Genomic DNA, 21,569 nt, shown 5'->3' with positions numbered 1-21,569 from the left:
AGAAATTCAACTCAGGACCTCTCTGCTCGTCTCATAGAACACTGATTTGCAGTGGGCCGTATCTTTCTGCTTAAGTTTCTTTTTTGAAAATAAAAAATAGAAACTTCCCCTTAATTGTCACATGTGCCGAATGAAACGAGGAGCTAGCATGGAGACTTCCTGTTCCAATCCACCCCTGTTTGAAATCACATGATGCCTCAGACCAAACCATTGAAACAAGGGAGGAAGTTAACTTTCTCAAGGGAGGGTCCCATCCCACTAATTCTCAGACTGGGGGGGACTGGGGGGGAGGACTGTGGTGGGCTGAGAGGAAAGCTCCTAAATTGTTCATTTGAGTTACTCCTCAGAATACAGTTCTGTGGGAGTTTATCAAGATGATGGCAACAGAAGGTCATTGGGCAAATAACAGCACCAAGACCCCTGGCTTCTGTTCAGTAGCCAAATGGGCTGCTAGAAAAAGGAACCTTTACATTTCAATGCTTAACTAGCAACTTGAATGGCTGGATGACATAGCTCAGTCGGTAGAGCGTCAGACTCTTAATCTCAACGTCCTGGGTTCCAGTCTCACATTGGACAAAAGATTCCTAAATTGCAGGGGGCTGGACTAGATGAGTCTTATGGCCCCTTCCATCTCTACCATTCTATGATGGGTTGCCATATTTCAACTGACCTTTGGAAAAATTTCCCTTATGTCTGGGAAATCCAGACATAAGGCAACGCTAACAAAGAGGATTTAGACAAATTCATGGAGGAGAGGGCTTTTGATGGCTACTAGCCACGTATGGTTCCCCCCCCCAATGTCAGAGGTTTCCTATAGGCATCTGGTTGGCCCCTGTAAGAACAGGATGCTGGACTAGATGGGTCACTGGCCCAATTCAACAGGCTTTTCTTATGTTCCCAGAGAGAACAGTGTGGTGTAGTGGTTAGCATGTCGGACTAGGAACTAGGAGACCAGGGTTTCAATCCTCACACTATCAGCTCCATCTGGTACGCAGGCTGAGACCCTACCTGCCTGCAGACTGTCTGGCCAGAGTGGTGCATACTCTGGTTATCTCCCGCTTGGACTTCTGCCATGCGCTCTACGTGGGGCTACCTTTGAAGGTGACCCGGAAACTACAACTAATCCAGAATGCGGCAGCTAGACTGGTGACTGGGAGCGGCCGCCAAGACCACATAACACTGGTCTTGAAAGATCTGCATTGGCTCCCAGTACATTTCCGAGCACAGCTCAAAGTGTTGGTGCTGACCTTGAAAGCCCTAAATGGCCTTGGGCCAGTATATCTGAAGGAGCGTCTCCACCCCCATCGTTCAGCCCGGACACTGAGGTCCAGTACCAAGGGCCTTCTGGCGGTTTCCTCATTGCGAGAAGCCAAGTTACAGGAAACCAGGCAGAGGGCCTTCTCGGTGGTGGCGCCTGCCCTGTAGAACGCTCTCCCATCAGATGTCAAAGAAAAAAACAGCTACCAGATTTTTAGAAGACATCTGAAGGCAGCCCTGTTTAGGGAGGCTTTTAATGTTTAATAGATTATTTTATTTCATTTTTCTGTTGGAAGCTGCTCAAAGTGGCTGGGGAAACCCAGCCAGATGGGCGGGGTATTATTATTATTATTATTATTAATAATAATAATAATAATAATAATAATAATAATAATATATTTTTATTATTTATTTATTTATTTATTTATTATTATTATTATCACTCAGCCATGAAGCTCACCGGGTGACCTAGGGACAGTCACCAAACTGTCAGCCTGAGCTACATCACAGGGTCATTGTAAGGATGAAATGAAGAAGGCGAGGGCCATGTGTTCTACCTTGAGGTTGTTTTCTGCTGCTCTAGAGAAGCGGACACAGAGCAATGGATTCAAACTACAAGAAAGAAGATTCCACCTCAACATTAGGAAGAACTTCCTGACAGTAAGAGCTGTTCAACTGTGGAATTTGCTGCCAAGGTGTGTGGTGGAGTCTCCTTCTTTGGAGGTATTTAAGCAGAGGCTTGACAGGCATATGTCAAGAATGCTTTGATGGTGTTTCCTGCTTGGCAGGGGGTTGGACTGGATGGCCCTTGTGGTCTCTTCCAACTCTGTGATTCTATGATTCTGCTGTAGGAGCCAACTCCCTAGGGGCCAAGGTCACTTTGGGGGCCCCAATAAAATGTTTGAGGTGTCTCCCCCAACGATGATGGGCATTGCCATTCAAATGGTGTCTGTAAGTTGTATCAATTATGCATATTTTATTCAAGTTGGCCCAGCTCAGAGCTCAGTGCAGACCTTGCAGCGCACGATTCTACAGCACCCTCTGCCAAGACATTTCACCGATAGTGCCTATTTAACAAGGCCTCAATGAACAATGCAGTAAACAGATCTTTTCCATGCTGCGCAGTTTAGATGCAGGCACAACACTCACAATTCAACGTGTTCTCACAAGGTGTCAAATCCCAGTTTCCTGATCCCACTTGATGAAGATGCATAATGTATACAAAATGCAGCGGGTGGGGTGGGGGAAAACAGCAAGAAATGGCATCTGACTCCTGAGGAGACAAATGCACTGGGCGGGATGCAGGAGAAGCCAAGCCGGCACAGGACAGATTCCTCCGAGTCCCTTACTCTAAGGTCACGGCCCAGGCTGCTTCCATGACGCTGTGTCCTTTACCCCACCTATTGTCCCATATTTCCTCAGTGTACCAACCTAGGCCAACCCCACTGCCGGCAGCATCCAGAGGAAGACAAACAGTCGCTTATCTGGGCTCTACAGGCTGCGTCACCCTTCCCTTTTCTGGGTCCTGCACCACACAGCCTGTCTAGGAAAATGCTGCCGGGACGAGGCCGCGAAGCCTCAAGGCTGAGCAGTGCTCCACGCAGACAAAAGCTTTATCTGTTTATGTTAATTCAGGGCCCGAGATCCCTGTTGGACCCACACACACAAAAGCAAAGAGATTAGATCGGTTTGGCGACGGCAAACAGGAGAGCGGCACCAACCCTTCACGTCTGACGATTAACCAAAGCGGTCTGCCTTTGGCGTAAAAAAAAGTTCCCACACAGGAGCGCCTTGCATGGCTCAACAAAACAGGTGAGCCGCTTGGGCCTTCGTCAGAGAAGGCTTTCTGGTGGTGGGTTTATAGAATCATAGAATTGCAGAGTTGGAAGGGACCCAAGGGTCATCCAGTCCAGCCCCCTGCAATGCAGGAATCTCAGCTAAAGCATCCCCAACAGGCGGCCACCCAACCTCTGCTTAGAAACCTCAAAGGAAGGAGAGCCCACAACCACCCCGAGGGAGACCGTTCCACTGCTCTTATTGTCAGAAAGTTTTTTTCTGAAGTTTAGTCGGAATCTTCTTTCTTATAACTGGAAGCCATTGGATCAAGTCCCATCCTCTAGATCAGGGGTTGTCCGCCTGGTCCCTCCTGCCCACTAGTGGGCGTTTCAGGAATTGGGGAGGGGGGTAGGGTGTTCTACGGCACAAGCTGAATCCTCCTTCCATTGAGCACTGGTGGGCGGTAAGGAAATTTTACCACCAAGAAAGATGCATTGGTGGGCAGTAGGTATAAAAAGGTTGACTACCCCTGCTCTACAGCAAGATAAAGCAAGCTTGCTCCATCTTCCAGATATTTGAAAATGAAAGATCTCCTCTCAGTCTCCTCTTTTACAGGTTAAACATACCCAGCTACTCATGGCTTGGTTACCAGACCCTTGATCATCTTGGTTGCCCTCTTCTGGACACCTTCCAGCTTGTCAACATCCTTCTTAAATTGTGGTGCCCAGAACTGGACACAGTATTTGAGATGTGGTCTGACCAAGGCAGAATAAAGTAGTACTATTACTTCCCTTGATCTGGATACTATACTTCTGTTGATACATAGCATTAGCTTTTTTTTTTTTTTTTGCTGCTGCTGCTGCTGCTGCTGCATCACACTGTTAAGCTTGCGGTCCACCAAGACCCCCAGATCCTTTTCACAGGTACTGCTAGGAAAGCCAGGTGTCCCCCATCTTATACTGTGCATCTGCTTCTTCCTGCCTAAGTGCAGAACCTTACATTTGTCCCCATTAAAACTCATTTTGTTAGTTCAGGCCCAGTTCTATAATCTGTTAAGGTCATTTTGAATTCTGATTCTGTCTTTGGCAGCATTGGCTACCCCTCACAGTTTGGGGTCATCAGCAAATTCGATGAGCATCCCCTCAATATCTGCTGCCTAACCGTCTGCTTTTATCCTGACTGTGGTTTCCCCCCCCCCTTTAAAATTTATTTCCCAGGAGATCCACAAACATACTTTATGGAAACCTGCATTCCCATATACACACTACAACGTACAATATTATGCATCTATAAAACACATTCTTGTAAGTGAGCCCCAAGTTACTACAAACTTTTGGAACTAGTCTTGGGTTTTCTGAGTGCGGTTTCTGAAGCATTGTTATTAAATGTTTAAATAAACACCTCCCAATTACATTATTATTATTATTATTATTATTATTATTATTATTATTATTAATACCCCGCACATCTGGCTGGGTTTCCCCAGCCACTCTGGGTGGCTTCCAACAGAAAAATGAAATAAAATAATCTATTAAACATTAAAAGCCTCCCTAAACAGGGCTGCCTTCAGATGTCTTCTAAAAGTCTGGTAGTTGTTTTCCTTTTTGACATCTGTTGGGAGGGCGTTCCACAGGGCAGGCGCCACCACTGAGAAGGCCCTCTGCCTGGTTCCCTGCAACTTGGCTTCTTGCAACGAGGGAACCGCCAGAAGGCCCTCGGTACTGGACCTCAGTGTCCGGGCAGAATGATGGGTTTTTTTACATGCAATTAAAAGCTCTGTCAAGTGCAAACTCATTTGCTGTTCATAGAATCATAGAATCATAGAGTTGGAAGCTGTGATGTAGGAATGATGTATTGGGTGTGTTTCTTGGTGATGGGAAAACTGATAAAAGTGGAGGTTCTCTTTTGTTCTGGGTTCCTTCCTTGTTATTCTGCGTGAGGGGAGGGACCCTGTTGCAACAGCAAAAATAAAGGCTTTGCTTCTCAAACTTCTCTGGTTGACCTCTGTTATATATTCTCCGACTGATGGAGAACCCAATAAGGGCTCTTGTGTACCCCATAAGGGAATAAGGGCAGGTTTTTGCTTTTAACAGTTGCTTCACACACTTTTATGTGTTTAAATTGTTTGTACTATGTGTTAAATGTAAGCCCCTGCCAATCCCGGACATGCGGCCCCTGGAAAGCAGCCCAGGAACGGATGCGGCCCCCTGGCTGAAAACGAGATTCCCTCACCCCTGCTCTAGCAAGTTTCATTCCCAGTCTCCTTTTTAATGGTTTGGGATTCAGTTCCCACCCACCCCATGCCATTTTCTGTGGTTGCTTAACCCAGTTCTCTCTGTTTGTGTGTGTGTGTGTGTGTGTGTGTGTGTGTGTGTGTGTGTGTGTGTTGGGGTGTGTGTGTGTATTATTTATAAGGAATAGGAATGGATGGGAACAAGCTGTGCCTCTCACTTTTCAACGTCTAGATCCCTTCCCAGTTTATCTTTGCTCTTGCACTACTTGGCTGATTTTTCACCGCCTAAACACTTCCCACATCAAAAAGGAATCCTTGTGGTTTCCCCTTTGCTCCACTTCCTCTATTCTTCCCCCTCCTCCTTCAGAAAGTGAAGAAAAATCTGCAACTTTGCAATTTCTCTTCTCCTCTCTCTCTCTCTCTCTCTCTCTCTCTCTCTCTCTCCGGGTGCTTTCCTAGCCCCAAAACTTTAAACTATTTCCTGCGAGCAGAACCACTTCTTCCCTTCCTCACCATGCAGCTTGGTTTCCAAAGAGTGAAAGGTCAGATGGTTGAGGGTAGGAGAAGGGCGTTTAAATGACTTTCTGGAGAGGATAATAGAATCCTAGAGTTGGAAGAGACCATAAGGGCCATCCAGTCCAACCCCCTGCCAAACAGGAAACACCATCAAAGCATTCCTGACATATGCCTGTCAAGCCTCTGCTTAAAGACCTCCAAAAAGGAGACTCCACCACACTCCTTGGCAGCAAATTCCACTGCCGAACAGCTCTTACTGTCAGGAAGTTCTTCCTAATGTTTAGGTGGAATCTTCTTTCTTGTAGTTTGAATCCATTGCTCCGTGTCCGCTTCTCTGGAGCAGCAGAAAACAACCTTTCTCCCTCCTCTATATGACATCCTTTGATATATTTGAACATGGCTATCATATCACCCCTTAACTTTCTCTTCTCCATCATCAAAGCATTCTTGACAGATGGCTGACAGCAACGCGTGGCCGGGTCAGCAAGTAGAATCATAGAATCATAAGCTGGAAGAGGAATAGGGGAGGGTATGCATCATGAACATAAGAAGTTGTTCAATGTTGTTGTTGTTGTTGTTGTTGTTGTTGTCGTTTAGTTGGCTCCCTTAGCTGTATATTATGTCTTAGCTTATTGACCTTTCACTTTGCCAAATGACGCAGGTAGCTCAGTCAGTAGAACATGAGACATTTAATCACAGGGTCAAGGGGGCAAAAGGATTCCTGCATTGCTGGGGTTGGACTAGATGACAGAAGAAGAAGAAGAAGAAGAAGAAGAAGAAGAAGAAGAAGAAGAAGAAGAAGAAGAAGAAGAAGAAGAAGAGGAAGAATAGTTTGGATTTGATTTCCCCCTTTATCACTAAGGAGTCTCAAAGCGGCTAACATTCTCCTTTCCCTTTCCCTTTCATAGAATCATAGAGTTGGAAGAGACCACAAGGGCCATCCAGTACAACCCCCTGCCAAGCAGGAAACACCATCAAATCATTCTTGACATATGCCTGTCAAGCCTCTGCTTAAAGACCTCCAAAGAAGGAGTCTCCACCACACTCCTTGGCTGCAAATTCCACTGTCGAACAGCTCTTACTGTCAGGAAGTTCTTCCTAATGTTGAGGTGGAATCTTCTTTCTTGTAGCTTGACTCCATTGCTCCGTGTCCGCTTCTCTGGAGCAGCAGAAAACAACCTTTCACCCTCCTCTATATGACATCCTTTGATATATTTGAACATGGCTATCATATCACCCCTTCGCCTTCTCTTCTCCGGGCTAAACATACCCAGCTCCCTAAGCCGTTCCTCATAAGGCATCGTTTCCAGGCCTTTGACCATTTTGGTTGCCCTCTTCTGGACACGTTCCAGCTTGTCAGTCTCCTTCTTGAACTGTGGTGCCCAGAACTGGACACAGTACTCCAGGTGAGGTCTGACCAGAGCAGAGTACAGTGGTACTATTACTTCCCTTGATCTAGACGCTATACTCCTATTGATGCACCCTAGAATTGCATTGGCTTTTTCAGCTGCTGCATCACACTGCTGACTCATGTCAAGTTTGTGATCTACCAAGACTCCTCGATCCTTTTCACATGTACTGCTCTCAAGCCAGGTGTCACCCATCCTGTATTTGTGCCTTTCATATATTTTTTGCCCAAGTGTAGTACTTTACATTTCTCCTTGTTAAAATTCATCTTGTTTGTTTTGGCCCAGTTCTCTAATCTCTTCAGGTCATTTTGAAGTTTGATCCTGTCCTCTGTGGTATTAGCCACCCCTCCCAATTTGGTGTCGTCTGCAAACTTGCTCAGGATGCCCTCAAGCCCATCATCCAAGTCATTGATAAAGATGTTTTCTCCCCCACAAAAAACACTCTGTGAGGTGAGTGAGGCTGAGAGACTTCAGAGAAGTGTGACTAGCCGAAATTCACCCAGCAGCTGCATGTGGAGGAGCGGAAATGCGAACCCGACTACGAGTCTACCGCTCTTAACCACTACACCACACTGGCTCTCAGTATGGTGAGAAGAGTCCACTCAGTGAACTTCATGACTGAGTGGGGATTTGAACTCTGGTCTCCCAGGCACTAGTTCAACATTCCTGCTAATGTATCATGCGGGAGATAGTGGGGTTTGAACCCAGGACCTCACGCATGAAAAGCAGGGGCTTATGCACCGAGCTGTGAGCCACAGAGTTTCCCATTTTGGTCTATAGGTCCAAGCATCCAGCAATGTAATTCTTTGCAAGGATTGAAAGAAAGGTCCACTCTCCATATGATTGACGTCCAAGTCATCACCTTTTAGGAGAGGGGTGCAAGTAACTGAGAAGGTTGGGAAACATCCCAAAACATCTTTTTAGGGGGTCTGAGAATTTATAGAGGTTGTTGTTGTTTAGTCGTTTAGTCGTGTCCGACTCTTCGTGACCCCATGGACCAGAACGTTTCCGAGCACAGTTCAAAGTGTTGGTGCTGACCTTGAAAGCCCTAAATGGCCTCGGTTCAGTATACCTGAAGGAGCGTCTCCACCCCTATCTGACGAAGTGTGCATACACATGAAAGCTCATACCAAAATAAAAACTTAGTTGGTCTTTAAGGTGCTACTGAAGGAATTTTTTTATTTTGCTCCACCCCCATCGTTCTGCCCGGACACTGAGGTCCAGCACCGAGGGCCTTCTGGCGGTTCCCTCGTTGCGAGAAGCAAAGCTACAGAGAACCAGGCAGAGGGCCTTCTCGGTAGTGGCACCTGCCCTGTGGAACGCCCTCCCAACAGATGTCAAAAAGGAAAACAACTACCACACTTTTAGAAGACATCTGAAGGCAGCCCTGTTCAGGGAGGCTTTTAATGTTTAATTGATTACTGTGTTTTATTTTTCTGTTGGAAGCCGCCCAGCGTGGCTGGGGAGACCCAGCCAGATGGGTGGGGTATAAATAATATATTATTATTATTATTATTATTATTATTATTGCAGAGATAGTTTTATTGCTTTTATTTGACAGTTTTATTGCTTTTAGTTGACTGGGCCTGTAACCTTTCGGTTTTTTCTTATTGTATCCTGTTTTGGTGACCTTTGGCTGTGAAGCATATTATGAATTTGTAAACAATAAACAAAATAAGCCACGGGCCATGTATTGTCATGGAGACTTTTGAATGGGGCCAATTTATATTGGCTCTCTGTATATCCACTAGGAATGAGAGGGATAAATTCAAATCTATTTGCATTTTCATGAGAAACTACCTAATATGCACTTCTCCATCCAACATGCAAACACTGCTATCTTTAGAAATTCACACTTCTCTGAATTCTGGGATGCAGTTCTCCAACCAAACAGCATGTGCCAAAAAGAATATACTGAGCAAAGTGTGCATAAAAAGTATGGGGGGCATACAAAACACGCCTTTTAACAGGGGAAACTGCTAGCATAAAAGTATGTCAAGACGATATACAAAAGCAAGTTTATTAGGAGAAATTCACATTGGAATTATTGTGACCTTTTGAATTAGAACACAAAAACAAAGCCGAAAATTACGACAGAAATATGAAGAACTAGATTTAAGATGGGAAGAATGCCAAACTAACAGCCACCCAAATGGACAGATTTGTCCGTTTCTGACGGGCCCCAGTTAGCGACAAGCGTTTTGCAACATCTCACCTCAGTGAGAAAAAGTTTTCAATTACCAATAATCACATCTAGGATTAACCTCATTGGCTAGAATACTGCCACTTCACAAAGGTGACACTGGGTACCTGGTAAGTCTGCTGGGCTCAAGGTGGATGGGAAACATAAAGGTCCCTCCCAGTTTCCCTTCTTTTTTCTTATTTATCTTTAAGCCTGACTTGGACCAAGCAGCCCTCCAGACAGAGGGCTGCCCTCTGTGGAATAGGTCATGTGGCCATTCTACCCCCCTCCCCACCCTTCTTTCCAATTATCCGGCTGAAGGCGGTGAAGGTCCTATGTAAGTTCTGTAGTCCAAGCGGGAGATAACCAGAGCATGCACCACTCTGGCGAGACAGTCTGCAGGCAGGTAGGGTCTCAGCCTGCGTACCAGATGGAGCTGATAGACAGCTGCCCTGGACACAGAATTGACCTGAGCCTCCATGGACAGCTGTGAGTCCAAAATGACTCTCAGGCTGCGCAACTGGTCCTTCAGGGGCACAGTGACCCCATTCAGGACCAGGGAGTCCCCCACACCCGCCCACCCGTACTTCTGTCTTGTCAGGATTCAACCTCAATCTGTTAGCCGCCATCCATCCTCCAACCGCCTCCAGGCACTCACACAGGACCTTCACCGCCTTCACTGGTTCTGATTTAAAAGAGAGATAGAGTTGGGTGTCATCCGCATACTGATGAACACCCAGCCCAAACCCCCTGATGCTCTTTCCCAGATGTTAAAAAGCATGGGGGAGAGGACGGAACCCTGAGGTGCCCCACAAGTGAGAGCCCAGGGGTCCGAACACTCATCCCCCACCACCACTTTCTGAACATGGCATAGCATCTGCCTTGCACACAGAAGTGGAGCTGGTCATGTCTCCAGCCTAAAATGCTGGAGAGCCACTTGCAGTTTACAAAACACTCAGCTAGGTCAACCTCTGTTTCAGCTCGGTATGAAGAAGGAACCCAAGAACCAGCTGGCTTAGGAAGTTGGGGCAGCAGATACTGTACACACTACCCAGGCTTGTGCCCCAGAGAAGTCACTTTGGTGCTGCTAACACAGTGGTTTGACTTCACCCCTGGAGGTGCACTCCATTGTTCCTTGAGACAGAGGAATCCTAACATCCCACCTGTCCTCTAAGGAGCTCAAGGTAGAACACATGGCGCTCTCCTTCTTCATTTCATCCTTACAATGACCCTATGATGTAGCTCAGGCTGACAGTTTGGTGACTGTCCCTAGGTCACCCGGTGAGCTTCATGGCTGAGTGATAATAATAATAATAATAATAATAATAATAATAATAATAATAATTTCTTATTTATACCCCACCCATCTGGCTGGGTTTCCCCAGCCACTCTGGGCGGCTTACAACAGAAAAATGAAATAAAATAATCTATTAAACCTTAAAAAGCCTCCCTAAACAGGGCTGCCTTCAGATGTCTTCTAAAAATCTGGTAGCTGTTTTTCTCTTTGACATCTGAAGTTCCACAGGGCGGGCGCCACCACCGAGAAGGCCCTCTGCCTGGTTTCCTGCAACTTGGCTTCTCGCAACGAGGGAACTGCCAGAACGCCCTCGGTACTGGACGTCAGTGTCCAGGCAGGTGGAGACGCTCCTTCAGCTATACTGGACCGAGGTCATTTAGGGCTTTAAAGGTCAGCACCAACACTTTGAGCTGTGCTCGGAAACGTACTGGGAGCCAATGTAGATCTTTCAAGACCAGTGTTATGTGGTCTCGGCGGCTGCTCCCAGTCCCCAGTCTAGCTGCCGCATTCTGGATTAGTTGTATCCCCTCCTGCCTCCCCCCTCAGCACCACCCAAGAGAGCCACTTACTCGCTCCTGCTGTCACAACGCTCCAGGCCAGAAGGAGGACCGCCAGGCACCATCCCGTCTCCATAGCGCCTTGATTCCTTGCTTCTTCTTCTCCTCGACTCTCTTGCTCCTCTTAGCCCGTGTCTAGGGGCAGAGGTCCTGGAGGGCAGCTCTCCGCAGGGCTGTGGCGCTTGGTGGCGGGACACGGGAAAAGCAGGCGGCTCAGCTCTGCCCTTCTCCACTCCAGCCTTGGTCCTTTCCAGGGGAGTCGGAAGAGGCAGCAGGGGAACGGGTTGGAACCGAGATGGCTTTCTCACAGAGACTTGCTGCGCGCCTCCTTTGGAGCTCTCACTGCTTGAATGTTTGTGACTGGCTCGGCTCAGCCTTGATGACCAACCCAGGCAGGAAATCGACTCCCTTTGCAGGGAGGCCAGCCAAGAACTCGTCTCTGCCAAAACAGCAAAATAGGAAATGCTGCTGCCTTTGTCTCTCTCTCTCTCTCTCTCTCTCTCTCTCTCTCTCTCTCTCTCTCTCTCTCTCTCTCTCTCACACACACACACACACACACACACACACACACACAGCACCCTCTCTTTCTCTCTTTGAAGTTCTTCAAACAATGCAGGAGGTGGGGGGGTGGGGTGGGGGGGCGAAACACAGCAACTGATCATTCACTGATCATCCCCAGATAAAACCACAGTGGACTTTGCTACCAAACTCTACCACTTTGTCCTTCCCCACAACCACGTCAAATTTGGTGATGCCTAGAGAGTTAGAAATGGCTATGGAACAACTGATTGGTTCAAAATTGGGAAAAGAGTACGGCAAGGTTGTATATTGTTTCCCTGCTTATTGAATTTATATGCAGAATTCATCATGCGAAAGGCTGGACTAGATGAATCCCAAAACGGAATTAAGATTGCCGGAAGAAATATCAACAACCTCAGATATGCAGACGACACAACCTTGATGGCAGAAAGTGAGGAGGAATTAAAGAACCATAGAATCCTAGAGTTGGAAGAGACCACAAGGGCCATCCAGTCCAACCCCCTGCCAAGCAGGAAACACCATCAAAGCATTATTGACATATGCCTGTCAAGCCTCCGCTTAAAGACCTCCAAAGAAGGAGACTCCACCACACTCCTTGGCAGCAAGTTCCGCTGTCGAACAGCTCTTACTGTCAGGAAGTTCTTCCTAATGTTTAGGTGGAATCTTCTTTCTTGTAGTTTGAATCCATTGCTCCGTGTCCGCTTCTCTGGAGCAGCAGAAAACAACCTTTATCCCTCCTCTATATGACATCCTTTCATATATTTGAATATGGCTATCATATCACCCCTTAACCTTCTCTTCTCTAGGCTAAACATACCCAGCTCATTAAGCCGTTCCTCATAAGGCATTGAATGCTACCATTCAATGGATTTGTAACTGGCTAACTGACCGAACCCAACGGGTGCTCATCAATGGCTCCTCCCCATCCTGGATAGTAGTGACTAGTGGGTGACACAGGGTTCTGTCTTGGGCCCAGTCTTATTCAACATCTTCATCAATGACTTGGATGATGGGCTTGAGGGCATCCTGAGCAAGTTTGCAGATAACACCAAATGGGGAGGGGTCAGGGCCGTCTTAAACGCCCCTGGCGCCATGGTGCAACCGATCCCTTCAGCGCCCCCCCCCCCGCCCCGTTTCCCAGCGGGGTGGGTGGGTACCGCGCACAGCGCAGCTGCCAGCGGCGCTGCTGCGTGGTGGGCGGGCAGATAGGCACAGCGGGGGTGCCGTGGCTGCAGCTGCGCAGCAGACCGGCCGGCCAGCGGGCGGGCGGGCGCAGCTCGCGGCGCCCCCCTGGCGGGCCGGTGCCGTGGTGCCCTGCACCACCTAGCTTGGCCGTAGGGCCGGCCCTGGGAGGGGTGGCTAATACCCCAGAGGACAGGATCACACTTCCAAATGACCACAACAGATTAGACAACTGGGCCAAAGCAAACAAGATGAATTTTAACAAGGAGAAATGTAAAGTACTACACTTGGGCAAAAAAAAATGAAAGGCACAAATACAGGATGGGTGACACCTGGCTTGAGAGCAGTACATGTGAAAAGGATCAAGGAGTCTTGGTAGATCACCAACTTGACATGAGTCAGCAGTGTGATGCAGCAGCTAAAAAAGCCAATGCAATTCTGGGCTGCATCAATAGGAGTATAGCATCTAATTCTAGATCAAGGGAAGTAATAGTACCACTGTATTCTGCTCTGGTCAGACCTCACCTGGAGTACTGGGTCCAGTTCTGGGCAGAACAGCCCCCACCTTCTTATAGGAGAGTGAATTTCAGGACGTGCAGTTTTGCAAATTCCATTTTCTGTGCAATTATTAAAGTTATTAACCAACTGGGTGTACAACAACCAGAGCCTCCTTTGTATTGAGGCCTCTCTGTATGTTGTTTTGTTTGAATTCCTGAACCCCTCCAGTTTATTATTTGTGTCTAAGTCCTTGATGCCTCTTGGCTCCTTTCCTGTCTCTGGGGCTCCGCAAATATTTCAGGAGCATCTGACAGGCTTGTAAACCTGCGTATTATTCACAATGGCCTTTCGCCTTTGATCCCGGGCCAGCCATTGATCTCAAGGGCCCCCGGCTTCAGGACTCAGGGTAGAACCCAGGAAACTTATTTACCTCTGGGCAAATTAAGCTGGGTACGATGGTTGGGGTCCCACCTCTAGCACACCCAGCTACCTTGGCCGCAGTTTATGCATGCAAGGTCGGGGTTTCTTCTTCCGATGCAGAATGTTATCCTCATCAAAATGTCACCCCATTCTGTTCCACCCCCACCTGGGAGCGGGGAGAAATTTGATTTGGTTCACAATTAAATGCGAGCCTACCTAATTCGGGAGTGCCTGATCACCTCATCTGTCTCATGAGAAATCTCTATGTGGGACAAGAAGCTACAGTTAGAACTGGATATGGAACAACTGATTGGTTCAAAATTGGGAAAGGGGTACGACAAGGTTGTATATTGTCTCCCTGCTTATTTAACTTATATGCAGAATTCATCATGCGAAAGGCTGGACTAGATGAATCCCAAACCGGAATTAAGATTGCCGGAAGAAATATCAACAACCTCAGATATGCAGATGACACAACCTTGATGGCAGAAAGTGAGGAGGAATTAAAGAACCTTTGAATGAGGGTGAAAGAGGAGAGCGCAAAAGATGGTCTGAAGCTCAACATCAAAAAAACCAAGATCATGGCCGCTGGTCCCATCACCTCCTGGCAAATAGAAGGGGAAGAAATGGAGGCAGTGAGAGATTTGACTTTCCTGGGCTCCTTGATCACTGCAGATGGTGACAGCAGTCACGAAATTAAAAGACGCTTGCTTCTTGGGAGAAAAGCAATGACAAACCTAGACAGCATCTTAAAAAGCAGAGACATCACCTTGCCAACAAAGGTCTGTCTAGTTAAAGCTATGGTTTTCCCAGTAGTGATGAATGGAAGTGAGAGCTGGACCATCAAGAAGGCTGATCGCCGAAGAATTGATGCTTTTGAATTATGGTGCTGGAGGAGGCTCTTGAGAGTCCCATGGACTGCAAGAAGATCAAACCTATCCATTCTGAAGGAAATCAGCCCTGAGTGCTCACTGGAAGGACAGTTCCTGAAGCTGAGGCTCCAATACTTAGGCCACCACATGAGAAGAGAAGACTCCCTGGAAAAGTCCCTCATGTTGGGAAAGATTGAGGGCACAAGGAGAAGGGGACGACAGAGGACGAGATGGTTGGACAGTGTTCTCGAAGTTACCAACATGCTCCAAGACTTTGGCCACCTCATGAGAAGAGAAGACTCCCTGATGTTGGGAAAGATGGAGGGCACAAGGAGAAGGGGACGACAGATGACGAGATGGCTAGACAGTGTTATTGAAGCTACGAACATGAGTTTGACCAAACTGCGGGAGGCAGTGGAAGACAGGAGTGCCTGGCGTGCTCTGGTCCATGGGGTCACGAAGTGTCGGACATGACTAAACGACTAAACAACAACAACAACCTAATTCGCACTTTCTGAAACAATAGAGCACAGCCGCCCCTTGAAATTTGCACTTGTCTGAATTTCTCAGGGCAGTTCTCCAGCCAAGTAACATGTCAAAAAATGGCATGGTCATGTAGGTCCCACTTCACAAGTGTTTGCTGTGCAAACATGAGAAATTGGGAGTTTGTTAAAAGGGAGATATTAAAAGCACAAGTTCAGGCAATACCAATGAGACGGAAACATGGAAGGTGCCTAAAGAAGCCAGGCTGGCTATCTAAAGAACTTTTGACTGAGTTAAGATTTAAAAGGGATATGTACAAAAAATGGGAAAGGGGGGAAATCTCCAGAGAGGAATTCAAACATATAGCCAGCACGTGTAGAGACAAAGACCCTGATGTTGGGAAAGATTGAGGGCACTAGGAGAAGGGGACGACAGAGGACGAGATGGTTGGACAGTGTTCTTGAAGCTACCAACATGAGTTTGACCAAACTGCGGGAGGCAGTGGAAGACAGGAATGCCTGGCGTGCTATGGTCCATGGGGTCACGAAGAGTCGGACACGACTAAACGACTAAACAACAACAACTTTAGCTTCTACCTCGCACCCAATTTTTTTCCTCTACCTCCCCCCCCCCCAATATGTCTTGTCTTCTACCTGGGCACTTTGAATTGTGCCTGGAAATGAGCAGGTAGCCAGTGGAGTTGTTTTAGCAGGTGAATCACATCCTCCTTGTAAGCAACCCCAGTCAGCAGTCTGGCTGCACCGTTCTTGCGGCTTGGGACCCCCGTACCTACGGGACCGCCTCTCCTGGTATGCCCCGAAGAGGACCTTAAGGTCCACAAACAACAATCTTCTGGAGATCCCAAGCCATAAGGTGGCTAGATTGGCCTCTACTAGGGCCAGGGCCTTTTCAGGATTGGCCCCAACTTGGTGGAATGCTCTTTCCCAGGAGACCAGGGCCCTGAGGGATTTGTCATCTTTCCGCAGGGCCTGCAAGACAGAGCTGTTCCGCCTGGCCTTTGGGTTGGACTTAGTCTGACCCCTGTGTTTTTCCTTCCTCATGGCTTGGATTTATGGATTACTTAAAATGAGGCTGCATTTTACATTTTAATACTGTATTTTAATCTGTATTTTAATTAATTGCTTTTTATGTTTTATTGTAATTTTATTGGTGTGAGCCGCCTTGAGTCCAGTTCTGACTGGGGAGGGCAGGGTATAAATAAAATTTTATTATTATTATTATTATTATTATTATTATTATTATTATTATTATTAACCAGCTGCAGTTTCCAAGCAGTTTTCAAAGGCAGCCCCACATTGCAATAGTGTAACCCAGGTGTAACTAAGGCATGAATCACTGGCCAGAGACTGTAGTGGCGGGGGGCGGGGAGGGGAAGGGATTTGCTTGCAAATCTATGTGCAAAAAAGATTCCTGCTTTGCAGGGGGTTGGACTAGATGACACTCGTGGTACCGTCAAACTCTACAACAAAAATATCAACACAAGTATAAACGATTCAGTTAAAATGCAGATTAATACAATGTTAAAATTCAATTTTTAAATTAAAAATCTACAAGTAAGATAAAACCATTATGAGATAAAACCTATGGGGAGGGTAACCCCGGGGTCAGACTGCATCAGTCCAAAGGCCAAGTGGAACAGCTCTGTCTTGCAGGCCCTACGAAAAGATGACAAATCCCGCTGGGCCCTAGTCTCCTGAGAGCGAGCGTTCCACCAGGTCGGGGCCAGTACTGAGAAGGCCCTGGTCCTGGTCGAGGCCAGCCTAACCACCTTGTGACTTGGGATCTCCAGTATGTTATTATTTGTGCACCTTAATGTCCTCTGCGGGGCATACCGGGAGAAGCGGTCCCGTAGGTTGTTGTTGTTGAGTCGTTTAGTCGTGTCCGACTCTTCGTGACCCCATGGACCAGAGCACGCCAGGCACTCCTGTCTTCCACAGCCTCCCGCAGTTTGGTCAGACTCATGTTGGTAGCTTCGAGAACATTGTCCAACCATCTCGTCCTCTGTCATCCCTTTCTCCTTGTGCCGTCCATCTTTCCCAACATCAGGGTCTTTTCCAGGGAGTCTTCTCTTCTCATGAGGTGGCCAAAGTATTGGAGCCTCAGCTTCAGGAACTGTCCTTCCAGTGAGCACTCGGGGCTGATTTCCTTCAGAATTGATAGGTTTGATCTTCTTGCAGTCCATGGGACTCTCAAGAGTCTCCTCCAGCACCACAATTCAAAAGCATCAATTCTTCGGCAATCAGCCTTCTTGATGGTCCAGCTCTCACTTCCATACATCACTACTGGGAAAACCATAGCTTTAACCACACACACACACACACACACAGAGAGAGAGAGAGAGAGAGAGAGAGAGAGAGAGAGAGAGAGAGAGAGAGAGAGAGAGAGAAGCTGGCTCTACATGCGTTGCTGTGCGTTAGTCTGTGAAATGGAGGGTAATAGCCCCCCTTCAGATCCCCCTGAGCCTCAGAGTCCCCCTCAGTTGAGGCGAGATACTGTGGAGAGGGCAGGTTGCATCCCTGTGTCTCCCCCCACCCTGTTCTGACCCATTACGTATCCCTGCCCCCCTATTTGGCCCCCCATTGCCCCCAGGCAGGCCCCTATTTCCACTTGGCAATGTTGGGCCTTGTTGCTGGAAAAGGCCTGTTTTCAGTTGGTTTGGTCTTCAACAACTCTGCCGGATGGATGTATGTGAGTGGTGGATCTTGTGGTGGAGGCGTGGTTTGTGGGTGTGGTGTAGATTTCACAGGAAGGTAGGGGGTGTACTGTGGGAGGAAATCCATTTGAGGGCGCTGTTTTACTTTGTTGAAAAAGAGGTTGTACCTGCGGAGGTGTGAAATTTGAGGGATTTTGTTTTCCAACAATGCTCAGGGAGTGGCCTGGATCGTTGTGTCAAAATTTCAGGTCGATCGGTCAAGCGGTTACGGAGAAAAGTGGATCCCGCACTTTCACGATTTTTACATTTATATATATATATATAGATACAGTGGTACCTCGGTTTATGAACACAATTGGTTCTGGAAGTCTGTTCATAAACTGAAGCGTTCATAAACTGAAGTGAACTTTCCCATTGAAAGTAATGGAAAGTGAATTAATACGTTCCAGATGGGTCCGCGGCATTCGTAAACCGAAAATTCGTAAACCGAGGTTCCACTGTATATATCGGTCTTTAGAAAAAAATCACAGACCTGGAAGAATGAAAAATAGTGAGAGATTGAAAATTTAATGGACATCTCTTTCAACCACAAGCTCTATGTCAGGGGCATCTTGAAGCTTGAATAGGGTGAGATACAGTTTGAATATTAATTAGAATCATAGAATCATAGAATCATAGAATCATAGAGTTGGAAGAGACCACAAGGGCCATCCAGTCCAACCCCCTGCCAAGCAGGAAACACCATCAAAGCATTCCTGACATATGCCTGTCAAGCCTCTGCTTAAAGACCTCCAAAGAAGGAGACTCCACCACACTCCTTGGCAGCAAATTCCACTGCCGAACAGCTCTTACTGTCAGGAAGTTCTTCCTAATGTTTAGGTGGAATTTTCTTTCTTGTAGTTTGAATCTGTTGCTCCGTGTCCGCTTCTCTGGAGCAGCAGAAAACAACCTTTCTCCCTCCTCTATATGACATCCTTTTATATATTTGAACATGGTTATCATATCACCCCTTAACCTTCTCTTCTCCAGGCTAAACATACCCAGCTCCCTAAGCCGTTCCTCATAAGGCATCGTTTCCAGGCCTTTGACCATTTTGGTTGCCCTCTTCTGGACACGTTCCAGCTTATCAGTATCCTTCTTGAACTGTGGTGCCCAGAACTGGACACAGTACTCCAGGTGAGGTCTGACCAGAGCAGAATACAGTGGTACTTTTACTTCCCTTGATCTAGATGCTATACTCCTATTGATGCAGCCCAGAATTGCATTGGCTTTTTTAGCTGCTGCATCACACTGCTGACTCATGTCAAGTTTGTGGTCTACCAAGACTCCTAGATCCTTTTCACATGTACTGCTCTCAAGCCAGGTGTCTCCCATCCTGTATTTGTGCCTTTCATTTTTTTTGCCCAAGTGTAGTACTTTACATTTCTCCTTGTTAAAATTCATCTTGTTTGCTTTGGCCCAGTTGTCTAATCTGTTGTGGTCATTTGGAAGTGTGATCCTGTCCTCTGGGGTGTTAGCCACCCCTCCCAATTTGGTGTCATCTGCAAACTTGCTCAGGAATCCCTCAAGCCCATCATCCAAGTCATTGATAAAGATGTTGAACAAGACTGGGCCCAAGACAGAACCCTGTGGCACCCCACTAGTCACTACTCTCCAGGATGAGGAGGAGCCATTGATGAGCACCCTTTGGGTTCGGTCAGTAAGCCAGTTACAAATCCACTGAATGGTAGCATTGTCTAGCCCACATTTTACCAGCTTCTTTACAAGAATATCATGGGGCACCTTGTCAAAGGCCTTGCTGAAATCAAGATAGGCTACATCCACAGCGTTCCCTTCATCTACCAGGCTTGTAATTCTGTCAAAAAATGAGATCAGATTAGTCTGACATGACTTATTTTTCAGGAACCCATGCTGACTTTTAGTGATCACAGAGTTTCTTTCTAGGTGCTCACAGACTGTTTGCTTAATGATCTGCTCTAGAATCTTTCCTGGTATTGATGTCAGGCTGACTGGGCGGTAATTGTTTGGGTCCTCTCTTTTCCCCTTTTTGAAAATAGGGACAACATTTGCCCTCCTCCAGTCTGCTGGAACTTCGCCTGTTCTCCAGGAATTTTCAAAGATTATTGCCAGTGGTTCTGAAATCACCTCTGCCAGTTCTTTTAATACTCTTGGATGTAGTTCATCTGGCCCTGGAGACTTGAATACATCTAAACTAGCCAAGTATTCTTGTACTACCTCCTTACTTATTCTGGGCTGTGTTTCCCCTGCTGAATCATCTGCTCCATATTCTTCAGGTCGGGCATTGTTTTCTTTTTTGGAGAAGACTGAGGCAAAGAAGGCATTGAGGAGTTCTGCCCTTTCTCTGTCCCCTGTTTGCATTTCACCATCTTCTCCTCTGAGTGACCCCACTGTTTCCTTGTTTTTCCTTTTGCTACGGACATACCCATAAAAGCCCTTTTTGTTGCTTTTAACCTCTCTAGCGAGCCTTCAGAATGGATAGGTTTCTTCCAGCAATCTTAATTCCGGCTTGGGATTCATCTAGTCCAACCTTTCGCATGATGAATTCTGCATATAAGTTAAATAAGCAGGGAGACAATATACAACCTTGTCGTACTCCTATCCCAATTTTGAACCACTCAGTTGTTCCATATCCAGTTCTAACTGTAGCTTCTTGTCCCACATAGAGATTTCTCAGGAGACAGATGAGGTGATCAGGCACTCCCATTTCTTTAAGAACTTGCCATAGTTTGCTGTGGTCAACACAGTCAAAGGGAAGCAATTACAGAATGGAAGATTGGGAGGGTGGTCTGGGTTGCTGGAGGCCAGGGCAGGGGTGGGATGAAAGGAATATATAATTAAAATTAAAGGACGGATTAACAAGGTCTGAACTGGAAAGGGTTAAGGAATGAGACGTGGTATAGCTGAAATTATAATCTAGGGCGAGAGGTGGGGAGGGGGTTTATAATTCAATATATTAGATGGGATAGAAATCATAGTTTAGGAAATGTGGAATATTTTAAGGGAAAAATTAGAGGCTAAGTAGAAATAAATAATGGGCACCACAGTTCAAGAAGGATACAGACAAACTAGAACGTGTCCAGAAGAGGGCAACCAAAATGGTCAAAGGCCTGGAAACGATGCCTTATGAGGAACGGCTTAGGGAACTGGGTATGTTTAGCCTGGAGAAGAGAAAGTAAAGGGGTGATATGATAGCCATGTTCAAATATATGAAAGGATGTTTTCTGCTGCTCCAGAGAAGCGGACACGGAGCAATGGATTCAAACTACAAGAAAGAAGATTCCACATAAACATTAGGAAGAACTTCCTGACAGTAAGAGCTGTTCAGCAGTGGAATTTGCTACCAAGGAGTGTGGTGGAGTCTCCTTCTTTGGAGGTCTTTAAGCAGAGGCTTGACAGGCATATGTCAAGAATGCTTTGATGGTGTTTCCTGCTTGGCAGTGGGTTGGACTGGATGGCCCTTGTGGTCTCTTCCAACTCCATGATTCTATGATTCTATTCTATGAAGGAAATCAGCCCTGAGTGCTCACTGGAAGGACAGATCGTGAAGCTGAGGCTCCAATACTTTGGCCACCTCATGAGAAGAGAAGAATCCTTGGAAAAGACCCTGATGTTGGGAAAGATTGAGGGCACTAGGAGAAGGGGACGACAGAGG

At 46.8% G+C, this 21,569-nt stretch overlaps 1 protein-coding gene and 1 pseudogene across 2 annotated transcripts in view; both read right to left on the bottom strand.

Annotated features, from left to right (window-relative positions):
* Positions 1–11,581, bottom strand: part of ENG (endoglin) — a 55,726-nt gene extending 44,145 nt beyond the window's left edge. For both annotated transcript variants that reach the window (XM_035102306.3, XM_035102308.3), the window contains exon 1: positions 11,240–11,581. In XM_035102306.3, coding sequence (XP_034958197.1) covers positions 11,240–11,303 — 64 coding nt within the window. In that variant the 5' untranslated portion in view covers positions 11,304–11,581. The remainder of the gene's footprint in view (positions 1–11,239) is intronic.
* LOC148686666 (U4 spliceosomal RNA) lies at positions 9,358–9,489 on the bottom strand (annotated as a pseudogene).
* Positions 11,582–21,569: the final 9,988 nt, after the last annotated feature.

Source organism: Zootoca vivipara, chromosome Z2, assembly GCF_965207765.1.
Source record: "Zootoca vivipara chromosome Z2, rZooViv2.hap1.1, whole genome shotgun sequence".
Taxonomy (NCBI): Eukaryota; Metazoa; Chordata; class Lepidosauria; order Squamata; family Lacertidae; genus Zootoca; species Zootoca vivipara.
Note: the sequence above shows the minus strand (reverse complement) of the source record. Positions and strands in the feature narration are given on the sequence as shown.